The 20,130-nt window shown below is 47.6% G+C and overlaps 1 protein-coding gene and 1 long non-coding RNA gene across 2 annotated transcripts in view; one reads left to right on the top strand and one right to left on the bottom strand.

Annotated features, from left to right (window-relative positions):
- The window catches only part of LOC144390230 (uncharacterized), a 198,618-nt gene extending 198,231 nt beyond the window's left edge, over window positions 1–387 (bottom strand). Inside the window, exon 1 of the mRNA XM_078096667.1 lies at window positions 28–387. Within this exon, the coding sequence (XP_077952793.1) occupies window positions 28–116 (89 nt within the window). The 5' untranslated portion in view covers window positions 117–387. The remainder of the gene's footprint in view (window positions 1–27) is intronic.
- Window positions 388–8,590: 8,203 nt separating this feature from the next.
- LOC144390340 (uncharacterized) lies at window positions 8,591–10,027 on the top strand. The gene is made up of 5 exons (XR_013454363.1): window positions 8,591–9,033; window positions 9,171–9,232; window positions 9,323–9,400; window positions 9,492–9,606; window positions 9,700–10,027. It is a non-coding gene; the product is annotated as an uncharacterized LOC144390340 (long non-coding RNA).
- Window positions 10,028–20,130: the final 10,103 nt, after the last annotated feature.

Genomic DNA, 20,130 nt, shown 5'->3' with positions numbered 1-20,130 from the left:
GAGGATAGTTGGAGATGGTCTTCTCACCTCTGAGATTTGGTCTGGCTGTCATGTTCCCCACACAGAGGGGCTTCAGAGGGAGGGACTCCGTCCTCTGGGTCCTCAGCCTGATTCATAGCAGAGTCCACACCTTCACACCTTCACACCAACCTGCTGGGAGAGCTCACACGTTATTATCTTCATCAGGACAAATACACAGAGCTCATTCACCTCAACACTAAAACTCTCATGGGACACTTTGTGTTGTTGTCTTGAGACAACGTGTCAAGAGACGTCATTTTAAATTCTCATCCTATAAATGTTGTGTTTCTTTTAAGCGCTTTCCTTTGGCAGGAGGCAGCGGTCCATCAGGACGTTATTTATGTTAAATCACTATATAGGCTACTAAAACTCAGCATGCAGAATGACAACACGAGATATGTATAGTTAATAATATCAATATTATAAGTAAGTATAGGAATCAGGAATCAGGAAACATTTATTAGCCAAAATATGTCAAACATACAAGGAATTTGTCTTGGCAGTTAGTGCGCGACAGTAGACAGACAAGACAACAGTGCACAAGTAATAAAATAAAGTGGAATGAAATGCTAAAGCAATGGGTTAGTAGAATAAGGCTAAGGCTATGGGTTAGTATAAAACAAGGGAATAAAGTTAAAAAAATTTAAATATTAAAAAGTTAAAAAGAAAAATATTAAGCATAAAAGTGCACTAACGAACAAGTAACAGACAAGAGACAAAGTGACAAAGTGATGAATTGCAGTTAAAGTGACATGTGCAGTATGAGGGGGAGTGACCGGTGGAGTGTTATAGTCAGGCAGTGGGGGACCGGGCTCTGTTGATGAAGAAACTGTTCGTGTGGCGGGAGGTCGTAGTCCTGATGGACCTCAGCCTCCTGCCAGATGGAAGGGGCACAAACAGTTTTTGTCCGGGGTGAGAGGGGTCGGCCGCGATCTTTTTAGCTCGCTTCAGAGACCTGGAAGCGAACAAGTCCTGCAGGGACGGCAGATTGCAGCCGATCAGCCTCTCTGCGGAGAGGATGACCCGCTGCAGCCTGCCCTTGTCCTTGGCTGTGGCTGCAGCGTACCAGACGGTGATGGAGGAGCAGAGGATGGACTCCATGATGGCCGTGTAGAAGTGGACCATCATCGTCTTTGGCAGGTTGAGTTTCTTCAGCTGCCTCAGGAAGAACAACCTCTGCTGAGCCTTGTTGGTGATGGAGCTGATGTTCAGCTCCCACTTGAGGTCCTGGGTGATGATGGAGCCCAGGAAACGGAAGGAATTCACAATAGTGACGGGGGGGTCACACAGGGTGATGGGGGAGGGTGGGGCTCTGTTCCGCCGGAAATCCACAACCATCTCTACTGTCTTTAGAGCGTTGAGCTCCAGGTTGTTCTGGCTGCACCACGACACCAGATGGTCAGACTCCCACCTGTAGGCGGACTCGTCCCCACCAGAGATCAGTCCAATGAGGGTGGTGTCATCCGCAAACTTCAGGAGCTTGACGGACTGGTGACTGGAGGTGCAGCTGTTGGTGTACAGGGAGAAGAGCAGAGGGGAAAGAACGCAGCCTTGGGGGGAACCGGTGCTGATGGTCCGAGAGGCTGAGACATGTTTCCCCAGCTTCACGTGCTGCTTCCTGTCAGACAGGAAGTCTGTGATCCACTTGCAGGTGGAGTCGGGCACGTGTAGCTGGGAGAGTTTGTCCTGCAGCAGAGACGGGATGATGGTGTTAAAAGCAGAGCTGAAGTCCACAAACAGGATCCTGGCGTAGGTTCCTGGGGAGTCCAGATGCTGGAGGATGTAGTGGAGGGCCATGTTGACAGCATCGTCCACAGACCTGTTGGCTCCGTAGGCGAACTGAAGGGGGTCCAGGAGAGGGTCGGTGAGGGACTTCAGGTGGGACAGGACTAGCCGTTCAAAAGACTTCATGACTACAGAGGTCAGGGCGACGGGCCTGTAGTCATTGAGTCCTGTGATCCTGGGCTTCTTGGGAACAGGGATGATGGTGGAGGCCTTGAAGCAGGCTGGTACGTGGCATGTCTCCAGGGAGGTGTAGAAGATGTCAGTCAACACCGGAGACAGCTGGTCAGCACAATGCTTCAGGGAGTGAGGGGAAACGGAGTCCGGACCGGCTGCCTTACGGGGATTTTGTCTTTTAAGGAGCCGGTTAACGTCTCTCTCCAGAATAGAGAGGGTCACTGCTGGTGGGGGAGGGGAAGGTGATAAAGATGAAGAGGCGTGAGCACCTGATGGGCTGGGGGAGGGAGGGGAAGTCTTTGTCACCATTCCTAAATGCCTGATCCTTCTGCAGGCGTAGTGTTCTGAGTTCCGCTGTGAACCAGGGTTTGTCGTTGTAACTCACCCTGGTGCATGATGGTACACAGCTGTCCTCACAGAAGCCGATGTAGGAAGTTACAGCCTCTGTGAACTCATCCAGACTGTCAGTAGCCGTCCTGAAAACATCCCAGTCTGTGCAGTCAAAGCACGCCCGAAGATCCTCCAGCGCCTCACTAGTCCACTTCTTGAATTCCCTCACCACAGATTTGCAGAGCTTTAGTTTCTGCCTGTATGCAGGAATCAGATGGACCATGACGTGGTCAGAGTGTCCCAGTGCAGCACGAGGGACGGCGTGATAAGCCCTGCTTACTGTGGTGTAAGAGTGATCCAGCGTCTTCTCCTCTCTGGTGGGCATTTAATAAACTGTCTGTACTTAGGAAGTTCATGGGTGAGATTTCCTTTGTTAAAGTCCGCGAGGACAATAACTAAGGAGTCCGGGTTGGTCCGCTCCACACGCCGTATCTGGTCGGCGAGTGTCCGCTGAGCCTCGTGCACGTTGCCCGCCGGCGGCATGTAAACACCGACCAGGATGAATGAAGCGAACTCACGGGGGGAATAAAAGGGTTTGCAGTGGATGAAGAAAGTTTCCAGATCAGGAGAACAGTGTTGTAGGATCACCGTTACGTCGTTACACCAGCTGTTGTTGAAGTAGAAGCAGATTCCTCCACCCTTCGTCTTGCCGGAGAGCTCCGTGTCGCGGTCCGCTCGGAGCAGCTGAAGCCCGCCAGCTGGAGCGCGGAGTCCGGTATCGATCCGCAGAGCCACGTCTCCGTGAAGCACAAGACGGAGGATGTAGAGAAGTCTCTGTCTCTCCTCACCAGCAGCTGAATTTCCTCCAGTTTGTTGCACAGTGAGCGCACGTTGGAGAGAAAGATGCCCGGCAGCGGAGTGCGAGAACCACGCCTGCGGAGTCTCACCAGCGAGCCGGCCCGTTTTCCTCTCCTACGGCGTCCCACCGCGTGACGAAAGGTGAGCGCACCTTTGACTAGAATGTCCAGTAATTCCACGGAAGAAAGCAGGAAAGTTGGAAGTAACTCCGCTGGAGTTGTTCCACGGATGTTCAAGAGCTCATCTCTGGTATATATATATATATATATATATATATATATATATATATATATATATATATATATATATATATATATATATATATATACATATATATATATATATATATATACATATATATATACATATATATATATACATATATATATATATATATGTATATGGTCACACAGAGTTTAACAACGTCTCACTGAGCAGCTATTAAACCAGGAAGTGTGAATGTGTGAATATATTTCCAACTTTAGCGAAGTGTAAACGTCGTACGTTCGATACCCGCTCACTCCTCTCTCATAACAAACAAGACGTCCGACTTTTAGCGGAGTCTAAATTATCTTCCGTATTTCCGAGTCCGAAATAAATCGAACTTCTAGGGAGATAAAATACGTTCCGGGTGGTATTTATTACGTAGTTGTCGTGATTAGTAACGATTGAAAAGTTCTTCTCTCTTTATTGAACCAGTATTGGCAATTTCTCAACGAGGAGAGACGCTGCAGAATCGGCGGCGGCTTTGCGCATGCGCGCGTTGATTTCAGCCTGCACGTGACGTGTGTCTCCTCTGACTGCAGCTGGACTGCTGCGAGCCGCCAGGTTCCTGCTTCAGTGACGTCACGCCACGTCAGACACCACAGAAGTCTCCAATAAAACCAGATAAGGTCGCTGGTCGCTTTTGACCAGAAGTCGCCAAGAGGGTTTATAAAGTCAATGTACTAAACAACGAAGGAGCCTGCGCATGCGCACATCTCAAGACATCATTTCGACTTTCTAACTCTTTTTTAGTGGCGGAAATGGACTTTCATAAAAATCACCGTAACTAGCAGAAAGAAACCTGTCAGCGGACCTGACGAGCGCCGCTTCAAGCCTTTGCGCATTAACTCTGCGCAGACATGATCCCCTTGAGTATCGCGACGTGCTAGTTTAGCCGCTACAACAACAACTAGCCAGTAACCGCAGATTCCATTTCAACAATAAAGATACAAACTTCTCAGTAGTAAATGAATTCACGTTTCAACTGCTCTATGCGGTGTTTACTCAGGTCGGTGATGTTTTAACGTGTGTAGTGGAATAAATAAAACATATTCCGGTGGTGGCTGTGTGGCAACGCACAACACTCTGAACGGCGGCCGCCATTTTGTTATGCGCACACGCCGTCTGCGCATACATGCCGCTTCCCACGTGATCCCGTTTTTCCTTCAGCAGGAAAAGTAGAAGGCAAAAATGGCACCTAAGAAAAAGATGAAACCTCTCGCTGACCAGAAGACTCTTGCATCTGTATGTTCTGCTCCATCTGCCTCTGCACCCTCCCTGACTTTGATCCGCCTCCCGACAGTTCTGCTTAGTATTAAAATATAAACACGCACACTTAAGCCTAGTTTATGCTTCTGCGTTTCAGTTTGTTGTCTGTTCAAGTTTAGACTTCTGGAGAAAGACAAACTTCCTTTTACCTTTTTAAACTCTGTTAAAATGCTCATCCTATAAATGTAGTGTTTTACAAGATGAATGTTATCACTCTTCTTCCAGCAGATGGAGCTGTGCTGTTTCTCCTCGTCAGAGTCCAGAAGTCAGTAAAACACAGACCAGTAAGGTGACCTGTAGCTGTCCTGATGGAAACACTGTGGTTACCATGGTAACAAGGGGAAGCTTTCTCCTGATGGGATGCTTCACTTCACCATGTGATCAGTTAGTAAAAGGTCGACTACAACCTGCTGATCAATGAGAGAAAAACTGAACACTAAAGAAAACAAACACAGTCAAACACTAAAAAGTGACTAAATGTGTTTAAAGCAGATGAAGAAATGAACATGAAGCTTTGTGGACTTAAAGGAGTGAAGCAGCAGGTGAGACAAACAGAGCGTCTCTCAGGTGTGTTTCAGGAACAAAGGCCCAGGTGAGCTCTGTGGTCCCTGCTGGGTCCTAGTGCCCCTCCGTCTGCTACCTTCCCCTCCTCATCAGTAACAGTCCTCACAGACCCCAGATCAGACTGAGCTCCTCTTCTTCATCACAGCGTCATCATTCAGACTAACAGCAGCTCCTCTCTGCCTGCTCACACAGGCGCCATCTTGTTTCCCAGCTTTAAACAATCACACCTTCACGACCATCAATGATGTCATTCAACCAATCACAGCTGCACTTACTGAGCTTGTAGACATGAACTTCCTCAGTGAGCAGCTCTCTTCTGTCCTCAGCAGGTCCGTGTAGAAAAGGAGCTCCGTGCTTCACTTCAGCTTCCATCAGACGGAGTGAAGTGACGCAGCTTGCTGTCCTTCATCAGAGAGGGTGTGTCCTCACGTCACCATCAAAGTATGCAGTCTGACTGGTTGACTGAGTCTCAGTGTGAGATGTGTTAACAGGGTCAAAGGTCCTCGTGAACAGAATCCTCCTCACGGCTCAACAAGAGTCTTTCAGGAACAAAACCAGCATCTGTGGAACGATCCTTCCACCTTGTAAAGAGTTGCTATGACAACAGACTGGATGCTGTTGTTGTACCAGATGTTTCAGTGGACCCGTGCACGCCCCTCTTTGTCACCTGGTCTTCTTCTACATGTAGACTAGTAGGGAACACGTGATGAAGCAGAAACCTTTGTAACAAATGTAGTGAAGAGTTTATATTGAACAAAAACATCCACTAAGACAACAGAGTCTGAGCTGAGAGTGTTTTTATTCTTCTCTCCACTTTGATGATCAGGTTGAACCTGTTGGGGCGGAACAACTTCCCCACGTATCAGTCTGAAGCTGCCTGCCAAATCACAAAGGACATGTTGTTACATGCAGTGTTCTACTTCCTCATCACATGGCACCTTGAACCCTCTGGCTCATATACCTGCTGTGCAAAGGATTGTGGGTAAGAACAGCCAGTAAAGCAGCCTGCTTGCACACAGTAAGATGTGACTGAATGTAGAACACAAACTGTAATTCCTCCAGCTTCTGTCATTGATCATCATGAAAACCAGATGCTGAAGACTGTCGATGGACAGTTTATTAGTTGAGTGACAGTTAGTCATCAGTTTCATCTGTTTTTACTTCTTACTGTGGGTCAAAAAAACAACGTCTGAGACCTCTGCATCGAAAATACAAATTGTAATGAAAGTACTGCAAAGCTCTTCAGACGGTCCTCTGACCTGTAGAAGTCTCCTTAGATCTTCTGAAACTAGACGTTGGACCTTTCACAGAGCTGCTGGCAGTGACGTGCGGTGAGGTTGGTGGCTGGAGGCTCTGACTCTTTCAAAGTCACATTCACAAACATATGAATTCAACAAAGTAGCATAAATTCACCATCAACTGGCTGCTTGCACTTGGACTACTGGTTATGTTTCATGTCCCGTGTCGTATATTCTTTTATAATACGGGTGAAATCCAGCGCTCTGATTGGTGGAGAGTGAGTCACGAGCTGCACTGAATTGAGCCATAATGTCATGTTACCTGTCTCAAGCGATTTAGGGCACTTTTTAGCCAAAGAGGAACATTCAGGTGGACGTCATGAGCCAAGTGAATGAATGAGACGGTGCGACATCGAGCAGGGAGACCTGCCATGTTTTCACACCACAAATGAATGTGAAATCCCTTACTGACATCAATCCATATTCACTTAATGTTACAATACAACTAATCATCTGGTTCTTCTGTTCAAGAGCTTAGTGAGGCTCATAAGAAACAGGAAAGATTTATTGCCATAATATGTCAGACATATAAGGAATGGATGGACTCCATGATGGCCGTGTAGAAGTGGACCATCATCGTCTTTGGCAGGTTGAATTTCTTCAGCTGCCTCAGGAAGAACAACCTCTGCTGAGTCTTCTTGGTGATGGAGCTGATGTTCAGCTCCCACTTGAGGTCCTGGGTGATGATGGAGCCCAGGAAACGGAAGAAACCCCAATAGTGACGGGGGAGGGTGGGCTCTGTTTCGCCGGAAATCGGAAATCAGGGAGAAGAGCAGAGGGGAAAGAACGCAGCCTTGGGGGGAACCGGTGCTTATGGTCCGAGAGGATGAGACATGTTTCCTTAGCTTCATGTGCTGTTTCCTGTCAGACAGGAAGTCTGTGATCCACTTGCAGGTGGAGTTTGGCACGTGCAGCTGGGAGAGTTTGTCCTGCAGCAGAGACGGGATGATGGGGTTGAAGGCAGACCTGAAGTTCATAAACAGGATCCTGGCGTAGGTTCCTGGAGGGCCATGTTGACAGCATCACCCACAGACTTGTTACATTACATTACAGGTCATTTAGCAGACGCTTTTATCCAAAGCGACTTACATTACACTTTAAACAGGGGGAGGGGAGACTGAGTCCGGACCGGCTGCTTTACGGGGATTTTGTCTTCTAAAGAGCCGGATAACGTCTCTCTCCAAAATAGAGAGGGTCGTTGCTGGTGGGGGAGGGGAAGGTGATATAGATGTAGAGGCGTGAGCCCCTGATGGGCTGGGGGAGGGAGGGAGGGGAGGGGGACTGGGGCAGGTTGGTGGAGCTGTGGGGGATGGGATCAGGCCATTCAGCGTGGTTACATGGATTCGAATAACTGTCTTAGTCGGACTGAAATCGAATTATCCGTTTCATGTAAACACCTTTGTCCGACTATGTGCGGTCCGACTACGATCCGACTAACACCCCTGGATAACTCGATCCGATTCAGTTGATAGTTCGACTATTGCGGCATGTAACGGTGATTCGGATGAGGAACTGGACTTTGCGTCTTTGCGCATTACTGTGTACGCCATTAGCGTACACAGCCAAACTTCTATTGGCTTTCCATAAAAATGTCTGTCCGGGTGGGGATGAAGCCAGGAAACTTGTGCAAGAACATGTTTAAATGCCGTACCCTTTGACCCAACATTACCAACTATAAACTGCTTTATAATGGCTGGTCGTAGTTCTGCTAGAGGGTCAAGGACGGGTTCTTTAAAACTGTTAGTGTTTCCACACCACTTAGCATAAACACATGCTGACCTTTATGCTCTGCATCTATCGATTGAGTAAGTTACATTCATATATGTTACCCGTTTACATGTCATGGCAAAACATTCAACCTCAGTGACACAAGGGTACATGTGATGATACATTGTCAGCATTGCATGTCTGTCAGACTCAAGAGTGTCTGGTGGAATGGAGAAAGAGGCACCACTGTACAGTTTTTTAGGGAAAGTTGTTCTGCTGACACCAAAACAACCAATTGTCTTCCTAAAATACTGGTCCGTCCGTATAACAATAACCTTGTATGTGATTGGAGGACCCTTAGACTCCTCGTCCAATCACGTGTGAGGTCATAGGCATGACTGATACAGCAGTACTTGCAAGACGAGCATACAAACAGACACGTGTGTTACTATATTCAGAAGAACTGTATCTCCAGTTCCTTTGTTTGGTTTTTGCTGCTTCGTGAATAATGGCGGGACGACGTCTCGCGTTCAACTCGCCTTCAACTCCTCTCCGCGGTCACCAACTTTCGGCCAGTCCGCAGACAGACAGAAGAAGCTGCTGAAAGCTCTCAGTGGATCGTCTCGTCAACTCCAACAACAAACTGCTGATATCAACGAGCGGTTCGCTCCACTGGAGCGTTCGGGACTCTGCGGGTTTCTGTCCATGGAGGAGAGGAACCGACTCAAAGAAGAGGAGACGGGCGCACGATCCCACGATAGCGGTAAGAATACGTTCGATGACTGCAAGCTAAGCTAAAAGTAGCGTAGCCTCAAGCTAAGCTAAGAGTAGCCTAGTAGCCTTACAAGTGAGCAGAAACAGCTTTATTAAAGTGTGGTTTCTTTGCCGTGTCGTTTACAGGAAGCGGTGCGCCGTCTTCACAACTCCGAGACGAACTACAGGCGCTACGAACCGGAGCAAGGGTCAGATTTAAAGAATATGCTTTCATTCTGCGCTATAAGGGAATATATACGTATAGATACCGATCATAACTGTACATTTTGTTTTCACAGACTAATCTCGCCTCATAATGAGGCGGTGACCTCGTATTTGCTCCGGGAAAAGTCCAGATTTAGACGACGTCATTGTGTGTAAGTGACACTGTTTCTCCTTCCTTGTTAAATGTTACTGTGACTTGCGTTTGATTTTTTTTTATTCATACCACACTCATTTGTTTTCCAGCCGCCTGTAAGACGTATTGTGAGACGGGACGCAGGAGCTTCAGGTTCAGCCGGAACACTCATTGCGGGTGGAAGCTGCGAAGGATTCAGCGCGGAGTCGAGCGAGAAGAAAGAGGGTCAGAGTTTATTTGCTGACTTGTTTCAGGTGCATTGATCGATGTGTTGTGTCCGTACACATCGCACAGTACTGATTCATTGTTGTTTTACAGCTGCTGGAATCGAGACAAAGTGCGCTGGCTGATGACGAGGTGGAACTCTGGAAATCCGCCACCGTAGAGCTCACGTCGGACGGAGGGGACGGCGTTGTTGGCGGGGTCTCGGGGGGATTGTACGGTCGCCACACACACACGAGGCGCCTGCACAACAGACCTGCCTCGGAAAACACGGCGCCAGTGACGGTCAACAACCCCGAGGAGGCAAACGGACAGTTTACTGAGCTGTAGTTTTTAAACCGCCGTTACCCAAGTGTGGGCAGATCTTCACTTTGTATGTAGTTGTTGTTTGTGTGTTGTTAATAAAGCTCTTTCTTTGCATAAACATGTGGCAAATGTTCATTTTCTCTATAAATGCATTGATGTCCTGGTTGGTATCCTAATAATAGTGTAGTAGCCTACATATGATAACCATGAAATGAATATACAGCATAATATGAATATATAAATAAAATGAGGCGGGTGACCAATAGCGACAGATCTGCCAACCAATCACGAGTGATTGAAAGTTGTGGTTTCATCCAATCATGAACAAGGAAACTCAAGCCTGGTCTGCCCACGTGTGGTTTTGCTGCCAATCACGAGTGATTTTATTTGTTAGTAAGTTGTGGTTTCCTCCAATAAGGAGTAAGGATATTCAAGCCCGCTCGGCCACCCGCGGCTTCGCTGCATTCATATGCTAATTCGGGCCATTCGCACCTCCGCCAGCTCTCCCCCTACGTCTGTCAGGCAGGAAGGAGGAGGACTCGGACGCAGAGGGTTCAGCTGATATTGCTTTTTATTAATAACAAGAAAAAACTGAAAATCTCTCTTAACGAGGAAACAAAGGTCGCGATCAAAGTTCAAAAGGAAAAAACTCAAAATCTCTCTTAATGAGGAAAAAGGGTTGAGATCAAAATTCAAAAGGCAAAAACTCAAAATCTCTCTTAAACGAGGAAATGTAACAGGGATCAAAAGGACGTGACAAACGTTATCGGACTTGACTTGACTCGTGACGTGAGGGCTGGTGTGCAGGGCAAAACAACAAGACACACTGGCACAGGACAAGGGGCGACGCAGACTATAAGTACCCATGAGGGAGTTGTGGGAACAGGTGGACACAATCAGGAATCAGGGGAGACAATCAGACTGGTGACACATGAGGAAGGGCAAGGGACCTGAAACGAGAGGGAGTTAGTTTCCAAAATAAAACAGGAAGTCAAAAAACAACTGGAGACAGGACAAAAACGCAACTTGACATACAGGTGTGACAACGTCATGGTTCGTTTCCGACAATTTGTGGCACAGACAAACGCGACGTGCGCGGGTTGCAAATTGTCGGAAATTGTCGGAAATTAGGGAGATTTCCGGGCGTTTACGGGGACGAAAATCGCACTTTTCATGCAGTGTGTATCACAACTAGCTATAATGAAAACATCGCCACCTATTGTATCGTATATATGACATGCTTTCGGCCAATAATTCGATTTATTCACTTCCATGTATATTGGGATAATAGCACCTCCCCCAGAAAGATAGCATAGTCCGACTAAGCAAAGATTCCAATTATACCATCATGTAAACACACTGAGTGTCTTTTGAATCTGCAGTAGAACTCATTCAGCTCGCCTGCCAGGCGGAGGTCATTCATGGAGTGGGGGGTTTTAGGCACGTAGTTGGTGAGGTGTTTGTCTCCAGACCGAAGCAGAGTCACTTGCTGAGAACTGTTGTTGGAGTTTCTCAGAGTACAGTCGTTTAGCATCTCTCACCGCCTTGCTAAACTTGTATTTTGACTCCGTGTACAAGTCTTTGTCCCCACTCCTAAATGCCTGATCCTTCTGCAGGCGTAGTGTTCTGAGCTCCGCTGTGAACCAGGGTTTGTCGTTGTTGTAACTCACCCTGGTGCATGATGGTACACAGCTGTCCTCACAGAAGCCGATGTAGGAAGTTACAGCCTCTGTGAACTCATCCTGACTGTCAGTAGCTGAAAACATCCCAGTCTGTGCAGTCAAAGCACGCCCGAAGATCCTCCAGCGCCTCACTGGTCCACTTCTTGAATTCCCTCACCACAGGTTTGCAGAGCTTTAGTTTCTGCCTGTATGCAGGAATCAGATGGACCATGACGTGGTCAGAGTGTCCCAGTGCAGCACGAGGGACGGCGTGATGAGCCCTGCTTACTGTGGTGTAACAGTGATCCAGCGTGTTCTCCTCTCTGGTGGGCATTTAATAAACTGTCTGTATTTAGGAAGTTCATGGGTGAGATTTCCTTTGTTAAAGTCCGCGAGGACAATAACTAAAGAGTCCGGGTTGGTCCGCTCCACATGCCGTATCTGGTCGGCGAGTGTCCGCTGGGCCTCGTGCACGTTGCCCGCCGGCGGCATGTAAACACCGACCAGGATGAATGAAGCGAACTCACGGGGGGAATAAAAGGGTTTGCAGTGGATGAAGAAAGTTTCCAGATGAGAACAGTGTTGTAGGATCACTGTTACGTCGTTGCATTCTGGATCACACTCACTGTTTGAGTTCCTTTGCTCTCAGTGAGGAGGAACAAGCAGTTTATCACATGCAGAGCGGAGAGTGCGGGTCGGGATGTCGGGTTGGACCAGGTCCTGGATGTAAGCTGGACCCCATCCATTCACAGCACGGTACGTGAGCACCATGTTTAGAGGACTTAGGAAGGTTAAAGAGCAGTGGAGCTGCTGCATTGTGGATGAGCTGCAGAGGTGGAATGGTGGTAGCAGGAGACCTGCAGGAGAGAGTTACAGTAGTCAGACTGACGACGCTTCATGAATGAGACCAATGAATAAAATGCATTTTGTGTCCACCAGGATACAGCCCTGATTCTGACACTATGTGATCAATAAAGACATGAGAATAGTGTGACACCGCTGTCATGTTGACACTAATCAATAGAATAACACCAATGCACAGCTATGATTGTGTTCAATGTAATGTAACCAATCAAAATGCATTCATGTAATACTTTGCACCACTTATATTGACCCAGAGAGTTACAGTGAACGCGCCATCCAATGTAATACCTCATTGCACCACTATATTCTGTAAATAACTAGTCAACTTGAACGCACCAGGAGGCGTCACGTGTCCAGGGGTGTGGACACTGCTTCTCACACCTTTACTGAACTCTATAAATATCTGTAAGCACCCATTGTTCTTGATTGGTTGGTGGAAGCAAGAGACGGTCACTATGTGATAGTCAATGAGCTCCTCTGTGGCCTGTTGATGCACAAACCAGCGGATCCTCAGCTGAGATCTTCTTTTTAGCACAACACCTTTTCTTTTATTAAAGGCTTTTCATTTGAACTTTTCAGTCCAACATGTCTTCTGTCTGTCCGGAGTTTCTTCATTTTTTGAACACAAGTGGGTGCGGTGCGCCACTGGGAGTCACTGGGGGTCACTGGGGGTCACTGGGGGTCACTGGGGGCTCCTGAAGGTTCCCAGCTCGTGTGAAAAAGTGAAAAACGTCTACAACACTGTCTAGTTCCTTTGTCAGTGTTTATGTTCTAAGTGACTTTGCATCAGCAGATGAGAAGATTCAAATCCAACTGCCTGCTGTGGTCGACCCATTGCCCTGAACATCATGATGCACAAGACTGTCGGACTTTGGCCAAGACAACAAATGTTATGGTAAAATGATGAATGATGAAATGTCAGGTCCTGATGAAAGACACGAGTGCACAGCCACAACAAAGGCTCAGCAGCATCCCTCTGTGGTGGAAAGGGTAGTAGAGTCCATCTGCTGTATTCTGACTCTGCAGGGACCCTGAACCCCCACATTGAACACTGAGCCTTTATACACACGCTACAACTTCCTTTGCATTCTCATTTTCAGGAGATGCTAAATTTGATCTGCTGGCAGAATAATGCACAAGTTATTGATGAAAATAGCCACAGTTAAGCTGCAAATAAATAATACCATGTCTTTGGTTACCTTTGAATTATGTTAACTAAAACGTGTTATTATACATATTGCAAACATCTCACAAAAAGCCAAGATATTAAAATTTAGAAATGAAGACATTTATAAACAAAATAGAAAAATGCATCATTTGTGTGTAACTCATAACTGAGGTGTTGAAATGTAGCACATACTTGGTGCTTTCCTTCTGTGCAGCATCACATACGTGCCGTGATCAACAAATAAGGTTTTCACACATCAGCTCAAGGACAGAGGGATCAAGGGGGGAGGAAGAGGAGAGGAGGAAGCGTGACAGGAAACTACAGTAAAGACACAGCGAGCTGAAACTGACATCCAGATGAGGTGATGTCACTGAATCAATGCAGCAGGTTTTTGCATCTTAGAGTTGAGAAGTTCCCACACCAGAGACAACGTTTATTACTGCGTGGGGACCAAAGTGGAGCATTTAGCAGCTAGAGAGACAGAACAAAAAGCAGAGTGAATATTGGACAAAGCATCCGGTTGACTGGAACAGGACACTAGTGGACACTTAGTGTTGGTGTTGCTCTTTGGCTCAGGTGTGTACTGGCAACCGTTTGGCTTTCATACCTATCAATGTTTTCTTTACAGCTCGTCACACTGTGGCCCAAAAACCCAGTGATGCACTTTTCTCCATCCTACATTTGTGTTGTGGCCAAAGTAATAATAAGAACAAGAAGAAGAAGAAGTGACGCTGCATTCATCCCACATACAACATCACAGGACGAACACGGCAAGACTCACAACACACAACTCCTCACAATGACATGATCAGAAAATATGACACAATCACACCAGCTCAAAGTAATAAGCAACATATGTGCAACAGTCCATCTTACTCCAGTGTCCCTGAATCATAGGAAAATGATACAATGCATGAACGTAACCGTTTATCGCTCTAAACAAGAAATAAAATACATGAAACCTGAGAGACAAAATGTCTTAAAGTCTCTGTAGCTGCAAAGAAGTTCTTCCTCCTTTCATGTGAGTAGCGCTGCACTGCTCTCTGATGGAGGCGGATACTGAAACTCCTCTTGTGCCTTGTAGATATTTACAGTTTAGTTCCCACAGATCTTCACTCGTCTGATGCATCGGACCGGAGAGGAACACCAGCATGATCTTCACTAAAATACCTTCTATATTTAGTTAAAGTATAAATGAACGTGTTTCCGTCTCCAGGTCCCAGCAGCATCGGGTCCGACCTCTGTCTCCACGGGTTCAGCCTCGTGTACCAGAGCACGCCGACGGCCTTCAGCCCAGAGACACCAGGTACACACATGAACTACAAGCAGACGACACGAGCAGGAACATCCATGTTTCATTCTCACAATCCCTTGATGATCTTTAGTTCATGTGCCGTGGCAGTGACGGGGACCCTCACCGGCTGTATGAGCCGGATGTCTTTGCGTACGACTTGTACAGCCGCCTCGGCCCGTACGCCTCTGTTCCGCTGTTAGTGGCCCACAAACCAGACCGGACTTTGGGTGTTCTGGCTGAACGCCTGAGACGCTTGTTAACGTGGGTCACAGCGTGTCGGCTCCTCGGGCGAGTATTGTTCCTGTGTGCTTCTCATACAGTATCTGGTCCTCGGTCAGAGAGCTTCTTCTTTCAGCTGCGTAGTTCATCCCGTTTGTGTGACTGGGAACGATTGATCCGTCCTGCAGACTTTGCTGCTGCTTTTTGTCCTCCTGCTGGCAAACAGCCAATAAACCCGTTTATTACGACATTTATGTTGGAAAACATATAGAAATGCACATTTAACCACTTTACAAACCCCTCCCTCTCTAAGCACGGCCAAACTCCCCCACTGAAGACGAGGCGCATGGAGCCACAGACTGACAGAAAGAGGTGTGATGGACAGCGTGGTTCTGCTCGGGCCCGGTCCACAGCAGCTGTTCACCCAGTACCAGTGTGCAGCACACAATATATTGGACTATTTGCATGTGGAAAGAAACCCCCCACAACAGGATTAGATAAGGATGATAAGGATGCAGCGTCAGATATCAGGTTGTTTACTGTTTATTGTGTCTTGTATGTTGCAAATTACACACATTAATGAGAAGGAACACGATGCTTTCTGTATCACTTCCCCTCTTAGTTTGTTTCTGCACATGTTGACAATATTCACATGATCCATAAGTCACGGCTACTCGTCTCTCCTCCCTCTCTCAGGATATCAAGCCCCGCCCCCTTTGTTTCCTCTCGGGTACCACCAGAGCCGCTGGATCTACGACGAAGAGGCTGACGTGAAGGCTGTGGACGCTGGATTCGACCGCCACGACATCCCGTGCGACGTTATCTGGATGGATATCGAGCACACGGAGGGGAAGCGTTACTTCACCTGGGACGCCGCGCTTTTCCCCCCAACCGGCCAACCTGCAGCGCCACCTGGAGGAGAGGAAGAGGAAGGTGAGTTTCTAGCGTACATTGTCGGCCTTGTTTGTTTTTGGGCGTCACGAATCATTATGGTGCATTTTTTTCTTCTCTGTCAGTTGGTCGTGATAACCGATCCTCACATCAAGATCGACCCCGGTTGGTGTTTGTCTAATGAGGCCAGAGATGGGGGGCACTTCATCAAGAACAGAGACGGGCAGATCTATGAGGGGTCTCGTTGGCCTGGTAATGTTTCTCTGACTGAATAGAGTTTATGTCTAAAATGGTCAAATGGAAGTAGAGTTGCTCCCAATGAGGGACTTTGGTGCTGTAACATTGAACTGGAATGTTCTGTCCCGGTGTCAAACTGTTGAGTGGTTGAGGCCTCTCTCTTGCAGACATTTTAGGCCCTTTATAAAAACGTTCCAGAACTCTGCTGTGGTGGTGGCCGTGGTTTTTGCTCGTCTGCAGAGGGGGGAGAGAGAGGGGGAGGGGCTCAGGGAACGTGGCAGGTGGAGGCGATTGGCCTCAGCTGAGCTGAATGTGTTTTGATGGCGTTGGTCTGGTTTTAAAATGCAGTAAGGGCGATCAGGAGGAGAGAGCCGCAGAGCGAGCGAGACGCCGGGAGCTCTCGCTGCGTTGACAACTGAAGCAACGAAATAAAAGGATCGTCTACCAAACCTGCTGTGTCCTGCCTGTACCCCAAAGAACATACACCGTGACATCTGCATTTCTGCAGACGTGGTCTCAGGGAACTGCAGCAATGTGACATTAAACACAGGTTCATTCATCTAAGCCGGAGACCGATGAGGACAGATCAACAAAGAGGATATAAACAAGTAAATACATTCTCTTCTTGTGAGGCCAGAGCCTAATCAGGCAGGAAAGAATATACAATAAACCCTGACGATTCTACATGCGATATTGTCGAGGTAACACAGCAAAGTGCTCTCTTTTTGCGGCCTGAGGGGGGCGCTGGTCTTGGGCCGATGCCTCACCTGGCGTGCAACGTGACCCGGAGCCGGAGATGCTGCCGCGCTGGAAGCAGGCGGCCGCCCTGCAGCCGTTCTTCAGAGGTCACTCTGCAAAGGGGACGAAGCTGTTTGGGGAGAAAGTCACCGCCGCCATCCGCACTGCGATCCAACAGAGCTTCTCTGACTGTTTCAGTCAAATGAGTCACAGACATTTGGATCCACCAGGAAAGACTGCTTTCCCTTAATGAATATCATCTCCTAGGTCTTTTTTCAATTAGCGTGAAAAAACAATAAACCGGACGAATCGTCAAAATGTGTCTTAGTGGACAAAGAGGAGGTGGCCTTGTTAAATATCAGCGTCGACGTGCACAGTCCTCTTTGTTCAGTGTGTAATGATCCGAGTGTTGCCTCTTGTGCCCTCAGGTCCTGTTTGCTGCCTTACTGGTTCACTCTGTTCCACCTGGCTCACACCTCCGTCTGCCTCCCTCTGCTGCCCAGTGGAAGTACTGCAGGCTGTTTGTCCACTTTACCTTCTGCTTTCTGACACTAGAGGTCCATGTTTGTCACGTTTTAAGTTGGTCATTAAAACATCAGTAGATCCACTTTTTAAGAAGAGCTTATGGAAATGCTTGTTTTATTCAAACGCGCACAGACCTCTCTGGGTGGAGTTCCCAGGAGAACAGAGCACCTTCGCTGTGGACCACCAGTATATGATTGGTGATAAATACCTTTTTTTACTGGGTGAAGTTCTCACTTTTATGATCTTAACTGTCTTTGATTGTATGTAGGTGGAGCACTGCTGGCCAGTCCTGTAACCAAGCCGCGTGTTCAAGCTGTGCGAGTCCTTCTTCCAGGATCTGGTGAGGTAAATCAAGCAGCAGGTAACAAACGTCTTCTGGTGACTCACAAGTCACGTCATGGCGCCTGTTACATGAACGGCTGCTTGTGTTTTAGGTTTGGTACGACGTCCTCACTGCAAAGGCGCATAAAGGAGGCCGGACTCTGGGTCTGCCCGTCACCCTGGACACAGTTAGTGTTAAAGTCTCAATTCACACAGCGAGGGTTACTTCCTATGTCATATTCTATATGAAACGTGTGTTTTCCTCTCAGGTTTCTGTGTTCCAGCGTGGCGGCTCGGTGGTCTGCAGGTCAACAGGAAGTGGTTCCTGCACAGCCGAACAGCAGCAGCTCCCCCTCTCTATCACGGTGGCCCTGAACTCTGAGGTGAGCATCAAAGGGTTTCAGGTAGGCAAATTAAATACAGGTGACTTTCTGACCAATAGTGATACAGAACAATGTCATTCAATGTCTTGTATTAAAGTCTTTGTTAATGGCTGACATTTTAGAGACGTTGTTGAACGTGCTGCTTATGAGATGTGTGTGTATACATATTTTACTGTGCGGCGTGTTTGTACCCCGTCTCCATGGTGACGGAATGCTCGCCCCACATGAGTGCGTATTATTCCAACATTCATTTGCATACGGAATCAGAATATTTGCAAACGGAATCAGATGTTTCTGTTCATTGTCTTACTGAGTTCAGAGGGAGCAGTTCAGATATTTTCTCCAGAGAATTTATCAGCGACATCTGTCCGTTACAGAGTTAAGTAGCCTTTTGAAAGATTCAACACCCTTTTTCACAGACCACATTCAGTCAGTCATTTACCATCAAAACAAAAACCTTTTTACAGGATTTGAGCCTTTTTACAGGCTTTCCACCGGTCTTTTTAAAGACTACACTGAGTCGTTTACCGTCTATCAAACGCCTTTTTACAGGCTTTCCACAAGTCTTTTTATTGATATTCACCATGTACCACGGAAACAACCGGAGACCCGGAGCTGGCGCTTCACTGCTCTGGACTCCTCCGACAGGATACAACGTGAATATGGCACTTTCTCGTGCCCCCAATGAAGTGCACTACCTGAAAAGGCCAGTGAGCGAGCTGCGTGCCTTCATTGGCACTGAGGCCAATATGTGCCGCCGGTTACAAGATCAAGAGCCGGCCTACGATCGCATGGTTTGTGAGCACACAACAATGCTTTCAGACCACAAGATTCACACCACTAGCTGCGTCCTGAGAAGGGAGGGCGGTCGACTCGATCTCATAGACGGTTCACATCTTGTTTGGTATTCATATCCGCGTTTCTTCTTTTTTGGTCTATTAATTGTAAATTGCACCTGACACTGAGGATGGCCTTCACATGTGTGTATAAAAACTCTTACTGCTCGGAACAAATTCCATCCAGGATTTTAAAAAGGGTCTCGAAAGACTTTCGACCAAGTCTCAACGGAGTGAGAAAGGGAAAGAGAGCTGAGTGGGCTGAAACAAGGACGACCATCTGTTTGTTTACGCCATTCGCTTCCAGTGTGTACTACTTGTTGTACCATTACAGGATGACCGTCTAACAAGTTTCCCTATTTCATGTACTGCTGCTATCAATGTTCCTTTGATCTGACGTTTGCTTCCATCATCCAGATACTGTATCATGTGTATCGTGCACTTTACATTCAATAGCAGCACTCAACAATTTACAGCCCATCTCTGAGTTTAGGAGGAGACTAAAAAACGACAGACATTAATACAAAAAACGCGTTTGTCTGTGCCACAAATTGTCGGAAACGAACCATGACGTAGGTGGAGAGCTGGCGGAGGTGTGAATGGCCCGAATTAGCATATGAATGCAGGGACACGTTCTCCGTCACATTCCCTCGCAAAATGCCCAGGCTGTTGGCATCGCCTACATATGATGGAGCTATTGTAAGGGGGAGGGCTACGCCGAGAAGGGCTCTGCCAGCGTGCCACACTTTGGGTAAGCTGGTGGAGCTGCTCCTGTTGTAGTTTTAGCATCGCCCGAACCTCACTCAGCTCTGATACTGGGGGGAATTAACGACTGGCCGTAGGGCACTCTGGACGCCGAACTGAACTCCAAGGTTTAACGGAACAGAGAAACCTCGACCCCTAGCGCCCCCTGGAAAACCCTCCCGCTCCCACCAAATAGCCTCGGCTCTTACCTCCAGCAAGGTGGCGACCGGCTGTCTACGCACACACTGCTTAAGCTCCCGACGGAGCGTGCCATCGAGCACATGCTCGACAAATTGATCACGCAGCAGAACCTCAGCGTTTGGTATGCCGTCGGGGGCAC

This window comes from Gasterosteus aculeatus, chromosome 21 (genome assembly GCF_964276395.1).
Source record: "Gasterosteus aculeatus chromosome 21, fGasAcu3.hap1.1, whole genome shotgun sequence".
Classification (NCBI taxonomy): domain Eukaryota; kingdom Metazoa; phylum Chordata; class Actinopteri; order Perciformes; family Gasterosteidae; genus Gasterosteus; species Gasterosteus aculeatus.
Note: the sequence above shows the minus strand (reverse complement) of the source record. Positions and strands in the feature narration are given on the sequence as shown.